Raw genomic sequence first — 12639 nt, forward strand, 5'->3', positions numbered from 1 at the left:
CACCTCAATTGGGCAGGCATTCTCACAGTTGAAATTGCTCTAATAGTCCATCTGAGTCCCTTACAGTTCAGATTGAGTATAATTATTGAAATTCATATTCATTAGTTGTGGAGAACAACTGGTCATCTTTCTCTGCCTCGTGTTAGTTTTTAAATTCCTGAAGACTTCAGGCAACGCCTGTCTTCCATGCAAAATGAGCCAGCTATGAACTTGGCCACAGCATTTACACCCCAACTCTTTAACCATGTACTTCTTTTCTAAACTCTCTCTATATTACTCCACCCTCCCTAATATTTCCAAATTACAGCAATAGAGATCAAACTCTGAGAAGTAAAATAAAATGTATTTCCTCATGATTGTCCTTGCATATATGATTATTAATACATTCCTATGCAGATTTTAAAAAAAAATAACAACATGTTTTTGTTATATATTTATCTAGTATGACTCCAAAACCATGTATATATATATATATGTGTGTGTGTGTGTGTGAATACATACACACATATACATATATACATATGCACATACATTTACACATGTAAATACATACATACTTCTTCATATTGTCATGGAAATTGAATGTTTAAGTGACAGTCTATTTATATGTCACTTTAGAATTCCATTCTGTTCCCAAATCTTCTATATCACACATATAATTTCAATTTCTAATTTTATTTTCCAAGTCACTTCAGATGTCCCATTATAAAATACAACCAATATGAATTTATAACATTATTATTTTAATCATTTTAAAAGCATATTCACTGATAATTCAAATTAAGGGAGAGAAAATTGGTGGTTTTCCAAACACATTTACCCATACTTACTAAGTGTGGTATAATAAAAAATACATTTGATTTTTGTCTTTAGTTCCTAGCACAGAGCTCCCCAAATCCTTTAAATTTCCCGAGGGATAGGATGCCTTTTATTATTCATAACAAGACCCTTTCAACCATACCTGAGCTTATGCTCCTGAGGTAACTCTTGGTGGGCCCCTACATTGATAGCTTTAAGATGAGGGCTATAATCAGAGAACCGGGAATAAGGGGTTGGGACTTTCTGCCCAACCCAACCTCCCAGGAAGGGAGAAGGGCTGTCGGTAGAGTTCGCTCGCCAATGGTCAATGAATTAGTTAATCATTCCTACATAACAAAACCTCTGCTGGGACAGTGGTGGGCCAGGAAACTGTAGACACCCTCCCACACACACTTCTTCCATTAGGCTGTTCCTGGGTTGTACCCTTAATAATAAACCACTAATCTTAAGCAAAGAGCTATCCTGGGTTCTGTGAGTTGTTCTAGCAAATTATCAAGCCTAGAACATTGGCTGGAGTGAAGAGGAAAGTGAATGAGAGGTGGGAGATGAAGTCGGAGGTAGACCTCCAGTGGGGCATTTGGGGCCATGGTAAGGGTTTAGGCTCTTCTCCAGTGAGATGAAGAGCCCTTGGATGATGTAAGCAGAGTAAAGAGGTGATCTAACATGTCTTAAAAACATCACTCTGGTTGCTGTTCTGAGACTAGGTGTGGGTAGGGAGTGGACAAGAGTAGAAAGGAGGAGACCAGTGAGGAGACCAGTGCAATGATGTAAAGGAGCAAACAGAGGCTTGGCCCTGCATAGAAATGCGGAGAGGAGGCCAGACCTGGTTGTATTTTGAAGGTCATGTTGGTTGGATCTGATGCTGAATATGGGGCATGAGAGAAAGAATCGTACCCCCTGGATGAATTCTAAGTGTCTGGCCAACCCTACTAACAGGATAGAGACACCATTTACTGAAATGAAGAACTTAAAGAAGCAGGGGGAAGGGGGGTTGGGGAGGATCCTGGGAGGCTGACAGGAGTTCAGTTTTGCACACGTCAAGTTAAAGATGCCCAGAAGACATTCTAGTGGAGTCCAATGGGCAACTGCAGATGCGAGTTAGAGGCCAGCAACTCATGCATGAAAAGGCACTAAAAACAGGTGCTGCCCTTTTTATGATTTTAAAGAAGTTAAGGTCCTGCTATTAGGGCTTCACAGTTTATATAACTCTCTGCTATTCAGCGTGACTCCTAGACCAGCAATACAATCTCACTGGAGTACTTCTGAGAAATGCATACTCTCAGACTTGACTCAGAATCTTCATTTTAACAAGATCCAGATGATTAACAACATATTAAAGTTTAGAGGCCCTTCTCTAGTTTGAATTACCTTGGAAGTGCTTTAAAAATACAGGCTCTACCCCAGAACAATAAAGTACAATGTCTGAGAGGGGGGCCCAGGTCTGTGTTTTTACCAAGCCACCCAAGTCGTTCTGGTGTACAGTCTGAATTAGAACAATGATCTAACTCTTCACTCCTGCATGTTCCCTCTGTACTACAAGGCTTATGTTAGTAGTGCTCCTGGAAACCCCTCTCTAAAGAGACGTGCAGATCTAAGAGAGCACAAAGGCATGTAACTAGAGTAATCATTTGCCCTGGTTTATTGGGGAGGGTGTCACTATAATTATTAGTGCCCCTTTCACTCTCAAAAGTATCCTGATTTAGATAATAAATGATATGTTCTCCTAACATAACGCAAAATGGCTCTGTACTTTATATTTCTGGGTTATAAAGTCATACTAAGGACAGGTTGGGCAAAATGATAGATGGCCTTTGCTTTGACAGATTAATCCAATATAGAGGGACTCTCTGTGCTTAGATATTAGTCCTTAAAGACTTCGAGGTGCAGCTTATCAGAAATACACACTTCAATTCCCTCAGTGGGAAAGAAGGTTGGGAAAATCAGGCTCCTTCCTGGAGTTGGGGTGGGGTTGGGAGCAGTTATATTCTGCAACTAAAGTACCTAAGCCAACTGTTGATTAGTCAGGACCTGGTTATCAGTCTGTAATTATCCCAGCCCTTAACAAAACTTCTTCCTTTTCCTTTAGACTCTTACTGTTCATTAGCCACTCCACCCACAGACTGAAAGGGACAAGGAAAGAAGGTGAACACTTTGTTGACTTACGGTAATTAAAACAGATATGTCTGGCCCAGCCTGTGTGGCTCAGTGTTTGAGCAATGGTCAGCCCATGAACTAGGAGGTCAGGGTTTGATTCCCAGTCAGGGCACATGCCCAAATTGCAGGCTTGATACCCGGTAGGGGGCGTGAGAGAGGCAGCTGATCAATGATTCTCTCTCATCATTGATGTTTCTATCTCTCCCTCCTACTTGCCTCTCTGAAATCAATAAAAACATATACAAAATAGATAAATATTTTAGTAGCCCTGCTAATAAACCTGGTGGGAAAGAAAATAGAAACAACTGCCTGTTTCTGGTTACCTGTGAATTTAAATCCTTTTGGCTCATCTTTTTCTAAATTATTACCAGCTAGCTGGTTTGAGGGCTCCTTAAAGGTCTACTGATTGTCAGTAACATTAAAGTAATCTTGTCTTTGTCAAACTACATACTCTCGGAAATAGGCCTGGGGAGCTTTCCTTGCTGGTTTACCAATGACACAGTGAGGGCAAAGCAAGCACCTTTTCATCTTATCAAGAGCCTCCCAATCCCCTTTTTCCTCTCACCACCAATTCCTAAGTGCATATAGATAGAATTTTCTTTAAAATGTGGAATCAAATGAACAAAATAAACTGATGAACAAAATAGATCTAGAGACATAGAAGCATGGAACAGACTGTCGAACCTCAGAGGGAAGGCAGAGGTGAGTAGGTGAGAAGAGATCAACCAAAGAACTTGCATGCACATAGGCATAACCCATGGACACAGACAATAGGGTGGTGAAGGCCTGAGGTGGGGGCCTGGGGAGGGCTGGAGGAGGTCACTGGGGGGTCGAGGGGGAGAGGAAGGGATATATATATAATACTTATAACAATAAAGATTTAATTAAAAATGTTTAAATATATATATATTCTTGAATGTAGCTAATAAGTTATTTTAGAATAATTTAAAACAAATAGTATAATCAGTGTTATACAAATGGACCCAAAATGGTAAATCTATAAGAGGGCAAAGAAACTTAGGAGCATGAAGACTGCATGAAAAGTTTTCCTAGTTGCATCAGTAGGATAGTTATGAATACTTGCATGAGTCAACCACAGTATAAATGTTCAAAACAAGTTCTGTTCACATGTGTGTAAAATGTCAGGAAAAGTAACTATCCCAGCTCAAAGTAAAATAGCCAGATGCTAACAAAGCCAGTTGAAGGGAACTTTCCAGTCTTCTTGCTAAATAACTTGAACGTAGATGGGCTTTGTGTTAAAGGGGATAAAAAAAATCTGTTGAATTGGAATGAGATATCAAGGGAATCTCTGCCTGGTACAGAAGCACTTTAACTGGTATCTGAGTACAGGTGGCAGTGTGGGGTGGGCGAGGTGGCTATTTGTTCTCTGTTTGGTTTGTTCTCTGGGCTGCCAATTAGAACAAACCAAAAAGGCAGAAGAGGTTTTTCTCTGTGGCTCAGAAAGCAACATAAGCTGGTTTCCCTGTCAGGCCCTGAGTCAGTAATAACACTTGCAGCTTCAGGAGAATGCCTTATTAATTTATTTCTTTATCTCTGCTAATTGCTAACCAAAGGCCTTTCCTTCCACAGCTCTTTTAAGGCAGAAGCAGGTGGTCCTGTAAAGCAATGCTGTTAGTAGGCCGTCCCTGGTCCAACGGCCACAGTAATTGAGACAGGTGGGCCTGCTGAGAATCTTCTTCCTTTCCTTAGGGTTTTAGATGTAAGGTTTAAAAATCTTAAAGTTATATCTTGATTTAAATGTACTAGGCCCGTGGTCAACAAACTGCTGCTCTCGAGCCACATGCGGCTCTTTGGCCCCTTCAGTGTGGCTCTTCCACAAAATACTACAACCTGGGCAAGTCTATTTTGAAGAAGTGGCGTTAGAAGAAGTTTAAGTTTAAAAAATCTGGCTCTCAAAAGAAATTTCATTCGTTGTACTGTTGATATTTGGCTCTGTTGACTAATGAGTTTGCCGACCACTATATTAGGCAATAGGGCATAAGTTGGTGAGTCAATGATGTGTAGTATTTTAATAAGTTCTATTTTTAACATAACATTTTATTCTATAATAGGTCCTATGCTAAACACTGTGAGGCCCACCTAGCCAGGTTCAGGGAAAACCCTTGCATATGATTAGAAAAGGAGAGTATATCAGCAATCAGAAGACAGTATCAATGCAAGAACCCCCCCCACCATTCATAACACACAGCAATGGTGGCTTTACCCACAGACTGAAGTACATATACTGTAGGGGGGTGGGGGAGAGTTCTCCCTTCTACCCTTCTTGAGATCTGACGGCTGGGCTAATAATAGAATTGAAAAAGACCAGATAAACAGAAGAAAAACCAACTTAATTTGTGCATGTAAGAGATCATAAATAATACTCAGAGAAATGATGAAGCAGTCCACCTTTGTGTCATGTTTTAGACAAAGAAACAATAAATTTGTGAACATTTGACAGGACAAAGAAACTTAGTTTTGTATGCTCATTTGCTAGGAATCTAAACAGAAAAAGGTCTGTGTAGTAAATTAGAAAAAATAAGGCTTCACAGGCTTCTAGGCTCTAGATTCCTTAACTCTATTGATATGGGTGTCTCTCTTCACTCCCTTGGATCAAGGAGGACACCTTTTGCAGGGGAGATTTATTCCCTACATTCTACGAGATCAGGGAGGGTCAACATGCTCTTCTTGCACTGGCTGCTGGTCCAGTAACTTTAATTCAAAGTAATCACTCTGCCATTGTGGGATATTTGGAAACAGCCTGCCCCAGACCCTGACCATACTTAACACACAGCCCCCTGGAAGCCTTAAAAAGGGGGCACCATTTAGCTTTTGTGGACCATCTCAGAAAGAGACTTGTAGGAAAGCACATTTGCCACCCCAAAATGTGTCTCTTTGCATAAGGATTATTTTAGGTTGTTTATTTTTAAGAAACTGCATACATAAGAAAAGCTCTAAAAACTGAGTGGAAGTTACCCTGTAGTAAGAGACATGTATAAGGGAAATCTCCGTTTGTAAGAATGTCTCCCTCACTTTACTGGGAAGTGGGGGATGACCTTAACTCTAGAGAAACTCTCATCACAGGAGAGCCAAGGACTGAGATATGCACAATAATGTTATCCTTGTTTTCTGGGCTTTTTTCTGGTACCTCCCACAACCCCCCAACATCAAAATATTTTGTCTTATAAGTTGGCAACATTATTTAAGGTGGTAACTTTTGCCATTTCAGAGAGTTACTCAGTTTTTCCAGGTCTATCCTGTGTATATAGGAGGTCTATATGTTATTAAACTTTAACTTTTTTTCCTCTTGCTAATCTGTCTCATGTCAATTTGACTGTTAGGTCAACCAGAAAAACTTAGAAGGGTAGAAGGAAAATGTGTGTCTAGGATTGTTTTCACACATGCCTGATGGCCTAGACAATATAAAGGTATTCCTGCAGCCCATGCAGAAGGTAAGTAAAAATAAGCAAATATCATAACCACTTATTATGTGCAAATAGGGAAAAGAATGTTGAGAAAAAATAGCCCTGAGTCTGAATGACTCAGAGCTGGTGAGGCCAGGAATATCATTCCTCACCCTGTACAAAGCTCTGAACATTTAGATCCGTGTTTTAACCTTGTTTCTGAAACATAAGATATAGATGAGAGTGTTATATAGAAAGGTAGGGTGAGCCTCCAATTTTTGCATGGCTTTGTACTATCCTGGGTGAAATTTACTCACAAACAAATCATGTTGGCAGAGTGAGGCCCATCCCTGCATGGGAAGCCTGTGATCCTGAGGAAGGACCAAGGACATGATGCTGGCCTCATGCTCTAGGTGACCCTGACAACAGCCTCCTAGGCCTCTACTTCCCCACCTGGGATCGTATTACTCGACAGATCTGCTAGTTACAGGGTCAAGTGTAAGGATCTATGTATGGTATCCTTTTCCTGAGTTCTCTGAGCCTCTCCAAAGAAGTGTTATAAAAAAAACAACAACCCACTAAAGTATTGACAAAGGAAGAAAATGTTCCCTGGCATCTTTTCCATCCAGGGAACAGCTATGGCCAATTATAACTGGAAATTCTGAGCAACTGTAAAATGAGAAGCAGTGACATTTTCTTTACTTCTCTTCTTCACAAAAGAAGCATTGGAGATGGAGCCAATGTTTTCATCTCAAGAAATTATTAAAGACCCTGCTTCAAAACCCAGGTTGAAGTAAAGACCAAGAGGGAGGGGGCAGCAAACAGTGTAGCTGGAAGTACCCAACATTATAGTGGGTCCTTACTGGTATTAATGTTGCCTGGAGCTTGAATGAATAACGGAGTGGAATGGCTTATTATTTTTCTGGGTGAATTATTAATTGGTTTGATTGTTGACAACAAAAAGGAGGCTTTGCCAAACACTGGCTGACTTAGCCTTGTTAGTGTCTTCCCTTGACTTTAAATTCAAGCCAGCCATAGTACCTTCTCGCATGCCAGGCTTGGCAGCAATCTCAGAGAGGAAGGCCAGAGTAGTATCTATATTGGCACTTTAAGGTCCTGGTTCAACCCAGAGTTTTCCAAACACCTGAGACTCATAATTTACATGAGCATAGTCAAGGCTCTGCGTAATTTGACCAGTTTGACTCTAACTCGAAATTTCCTTATCTATAGGTGCCTCTTCTTAATGTCACCCTCAACAAAATGCAGAGCAATTAAGAGAGGCGAGTCATTTGAGAAAAGCTAGTCTCATAAATGCTGGAGAACAATTGTTCTGCTGAAAACATTGCGATGAATGAATTAAATTTGCTTGTAGTTACTCTTAAGTTTGTCCTTCAGCTAGAAGTATCAATATAAAATTTACTTTCCAGAATATAATCATTCCCACTAAAGGCATATAGGAGCTCTCAAAATTTGTCAGAAGCAGTGAAACACATAGTGCTGGGAGCACAGCCCTGTTTTGGTACCTGTGGCTCCTGGTCATGACCGCTGGGATCCCTCTCATAGCTCTCTGCATACAGCCTGATGGTGGCCCGCATGCCACTGGAGGAACTGAGCCGGAAGATGAGCCGTGATGAGTCAGAGAAAATGATCCTCAGGCCCTGGGACCAAGAATAGTCAGAATGGATCAGTGAACAGATGAATACACAGGTAAAAGTAATTAATACCCACTTTGGAGATCTGCATGTTTCTATGATCTAAAGATACTCAGAGTCATGACAACTTATAATTGACTCTCAACACTAATCCAAGCAGGAATATGACGTGATCCTAGCGGCTACTTAAAATTATCCATTAATCTCTTTATTCTATTTATGTTGCCTTGTGGTTAATTCTAGGGGAGGGTCAGGGGCAAAACAGATGCTCAGGTTTCCTTGGTCTTGTGATGTGGGTGGAGATAATAAGGAAGAAAAGATATACAATGTCCCTGGGGTTGGGCAATTTATGTATTAGAGTAAGACAAACTACTCATGTGAGGTTAGGCTTTGCTTTAAATTCATCTTTGTTTTTTTCTTTGTTTCCACATTCCCCTGGTAGGGGAACCCTACAATGCAATGCTCAGGGCTAGAGCCCAGCTGGGTTTTGAGAGCTCCTGTGTACATCCCCATCCTCTTGGTTCTTTACCCCTTCTTACTGGCAAGACCTGACCACCAGGGTGGAGTAGAAACAGAACTGTGCTACACCTCAGTGCTGCCAATATTAAATTGGTTTTGGCTCATAATGTCCCCATTCTCTATGTCTTTCTTATTACCGTAATAGCAAGGATATTTTAAAGATGACTGTAAAACCATATTGTAACTTTTGTCAAAGGAAATTTATTTTCTTAAGAAAATAGATAAAGTCGTTGTTATTAGTAAACATGTTGACAAGAGCCAGAGGAAAGAGGAGGGAATAAAATAGTATCAATATGGTCACTTGATATTTCTGAAAAAGTGAAACATCGCAGGTGACTGATATCAGACATTTTCCCTAAGAAAATTATCCTTGAAACTTCTCTGGTTTCAAATTTTGCTTGTTAAGAATAAGCCACTATTAAAAATATTTCACACCTGCCCTATATATCCTTTATCTCACCCTCATCTGGTGGTATCTACAGGAGGGAAGGGGGGGGGGGCACTGTAACTTCACATGAATGCTTTTCTGCTTTCTAGGTCTTATAGGCATATTTCAGCCCCTTAGTCTCTGTTGGAAGGGTTCAAGGTTTGCCACAGTTTGTACAACAAAAGAAAAGCCACCTCTCTTCCTAGCAACTCGCCACTCTATGATGCTAGTTTTGCAAACAGGATGATATTAGCCAGGATTCATTCACTGGGCAACCATTTTTGAATGGCCCTTAGGAATCAGGTACAGGACAATGGCTGAGAAAATAAAGATAAAGACACAGTACTTGTTCTCCATAGGCCTAGAGTAGTGATTACAATGAACAGAAACCATTTTTTAAACCACCATATGCTGCCAGATAAGTGAATAGTTAGGAAATTCCAAATGGAGCAAAAGGAACAATTTCTTACTATCCAGAAAGAATTATATATCAAATTATGCTCAAATTGACAATGAAGCCCCAAGGGTTCCACCACTGTATTCCATGATTTTACAAACTCTTCTGAAGCTGTCTGTCTAAGCCCACTTTCCCACTGTCATTACCTATGGCACATGTGAGTTCATAATTCATTGTTCAGGACTATGAGTTATCCATAAACTAGTTAAAGCAATATCTAAGGCTGGAGCCCTAAATCACCCATTGCTTCGGATTCCAAATCACTTGAGGCCACCTCTTCTGGTGACCTCCCAGAATTAACCCTTTAAGGTAGCTCCCAGTGCACAATTCACCCCTCAGATTAGTTTATGGCCAGTGGGAGATATTAAAAAATCCAGATCACAGCAAACCATCAACATGCATTATCTGCTCGTAACTAAGCCTTTTTATAGTGAAGTCATTATTTTTTCCCAAGGGCAGCTGTATTTTTGGCTGTACTTATGAAGACTTGTTAGAATCTACATCCGGTAGCCTGGAATAGATTTTGCACTTGAAAAGACAATGAAGGAGTAAATAGCACACACCTAGTGGACATAATCCAACATCTTTTCTCTTTCCTAAGGGACCAACCATGAGATCTTAATAGAGAATGCATGTTGCTTTGTGAGACCTCCAGGTGAGAAACACAATTCTCCTTCTCCACATGAAATAAAAAATGTGTAGACCCAGCCCAATTCTGTGCTGCAACAAGCCTAGTTCCATGTCTGTTGAGTGTCACTGTGATGTGTTACTAGTTATATTTGATTGCTTTGGGTCCACATGTTCCTCCAATGAATGTAAAGAATTTGAAACTTGAACATGAGCCATGCTCTCTCCAGCATATATCATTACCTAGTATCAATTAAATTATGAGGTCAAAGGTACTTACTGACCAAGGCTTGCCAAATTTCTAAACATTCTGTAATTCCAACAAAAGAATAGCAATAATATAATTTGCTTTTATTTTCAATGTTAAACCAGGGATTGGCAATACAGTTTGTCAGCCAAATTTGGCCTGGCACCTGTTTTTGTAAATCAAGTTTTATTGGAACATAGCCATTTCCACTCACTTATGTATTGTCTATGGCTCCTTTTGTGTTACAACTGCAGCGCTGAATAGTTATGACAAAGACCATCTGGCCCACAAGGGCTAAAATATTTACTATCTGGCCTTTTAAGAAAATGTTTGCTGACCCCTGGTATGAACCATTAAATTAGCCACAACACACAAGACTTGCCCTTCAACCCCACCTCAGAAAATTGAAAAAAAAAAAAAAAAAAAAAAAAAGACATCTACCTTATAAAAATCCCAGTAGAGAGAAATTATGAAGACTATTTTTAAGGGTATCCAATCCATCAATTCCTCCATATAGTCTAGCTTCAAGCCACAGATTCATCTGGATGTATATTTGGCATAAATCAATTTAAACTGACCACCTACTCATATCACAAATTTTATAACAAGGCACCGTGTCATAAAATCCAGCAAATCATTATAGGAATATTGTTGACCATATGGAACTCCACATGAGACATTTCCTGAAGATTCAAATGTTAGCCTTTCCTTCCCTGAGGTACTGTGTGTGTGTGTGTGTGTGTGTGTTTGTTTTTGTTGTGGTTTTTGTGTGTGTGAGTGTTTTGTTTTTTGCTTTTTTGTATTTCTGACAATAAGAACTTTATAACTAACCATAGCTCCCTTTCCAATGTGGCTGCCAAAATTGAGGTTCTGCCCAAGAAGATCTTTATGACTTGCATAACTATACATTTTTCTTCTTCTGTTCTTAACTTTCTACACTTATTTATATTTCCCCTAGTCTTGATTTCTGTTTCTTATTTATATGCTAACAACTTCATTATGTGTATTTTTGCTGCCACAAATCCTCTAGAATAAGCAAGGCCCAGTGCAAATGAATAAAATAAGTTTCCATCACAGACTTAACTTTTTTAAAGAATATATTTTGTTGATTTTTTACAGACAGGAAGAAAGAGGGACAGAGAACCTGAAACATTGATCAGCTGCTTCCTGCACACCTCCTATTGCAGATGTGCCCTTGACCGGAATCGAACCTGTGACCTTTCAGTCTGCACGCAGGTCGACGCTCTATCCACTGAGCCAAACCGGTTAGGGCCAGACTTAATTCTTAAGTGTTGGAATTGCTGAATTATGTCTTTGGTCCTTCATTAGCTGATAAGCTCTGGGAGCTCAAAGTCTTCTGTTCCTTGTTGACTATTTATCTACATAGCCTAGGCCCTAGGGCACATGTGTCAAACACAAGGCCCGCGGGCCAAATCCGTCCCGCCAGGCCTTGCAATGTGGCCCGCACCGCGCTGTCATCACTGCACTCTGCTGCGTTTCCATCACAATGACAGTTTATGACTGTTCAGTAAACCATTCGGCCCGCGATTTAGGCTGGATTTTAGATTTTGGCCCCTTCTCTGATTGAGTTCGACACCCCTACCCTAGGGCAACACCTGCGCACAGTAGGTTTACCTTAAACACCTGAATATGTGCCATGGAATGTCCAACAACTTGGGGGAGCACCGCTGGAAGGCCTCTGTCTACATTTAGGAAGGACTCACAAATGAAAACACTCATATTCTCCATCAGTGAACTGAGGCTAATGTATTCACCTTGAAGGGCAGCTGTGAGAGATTACCTGGAATGTCATCATTATGGCAGCTGTTCTGTATCTACTCATCATGTATTTTCAGGGCAAGAGTCAGTTTTGGCTAAAAACAATTGAGTTGAACATGGAGAGTTCCTATCCTACCATGTGTGTGATCTTAGACAAATCATAAGCCCATTAATTGCAAACTTTGCTGGACACTGGAATTAGTTGGTATGTGTGTGTGTATGGGGGTGGGGTTCTTTAAAAAACATTGATACCTGGATTTTACTCCAAGACCTTGTGGTTTATTTGTATGGAGTATGATTTTGGGCATTGGGATTGTTAAAGCTCCCCAATGATTCTGATGTAAATGTGGACACCAGTGTAGTGGCCTCTTTCCTCTGGATCATCTGCTTCATCTATCAAGTGACTGGACTATACTGACAGGACATCAGAGGACATCTGGTTCAGGCAAAGCAGAAGGTCCCAAATGAGAAAGTAGCTCCAGCCTCATTTTGTGGACCAGCCTACGGTCACCCTATCAGGCACAACAGGAGGCAACCACACCAGAGGGCGAGAC

The 12639-nt window shown here is 40.5% G+C and overlaps 1 protein-coding gene across 1 annotated transcript in view; it reads right to left on the bottom strand.

The window, feature by feature from the left end:
* Window positions 1-12639, bottom strand: part of PGM5 (phosphoglucomutase 5) — a 159851-nt gene that overhangs the window by 18711 nt on the left and 128501 nt on the right. The window contains exon 10 of the mRNA XM_036433884.1: window positions 7901-8035. Within this exon, the coding sequence (XP_036289777.1) occupies window positions 7901-8035 (135 nt within the window). The remainder of the gene's footprint in view (window positions 1-7900; window positions 8036-12639) is intronic.

This window comes from Pipistrellus kuhlii, unplaced genomic scaffold, assembly GCF_014108245.1.
Source record: "Pipistrellus kuhlii isolate mPipKuh1 unplaced genomic scaffold, mPipKuh1.p scaffold_m20_p_12, whole genome shotgun sequence".
In the NCBI taxonomy this organism is placed as follows: Eukaryota; Metazoa; Chordata; class Mammalia; order Chiroptera; family Vespertilionidae; genus Pipistrellus; species Pipistrellus kuhlii.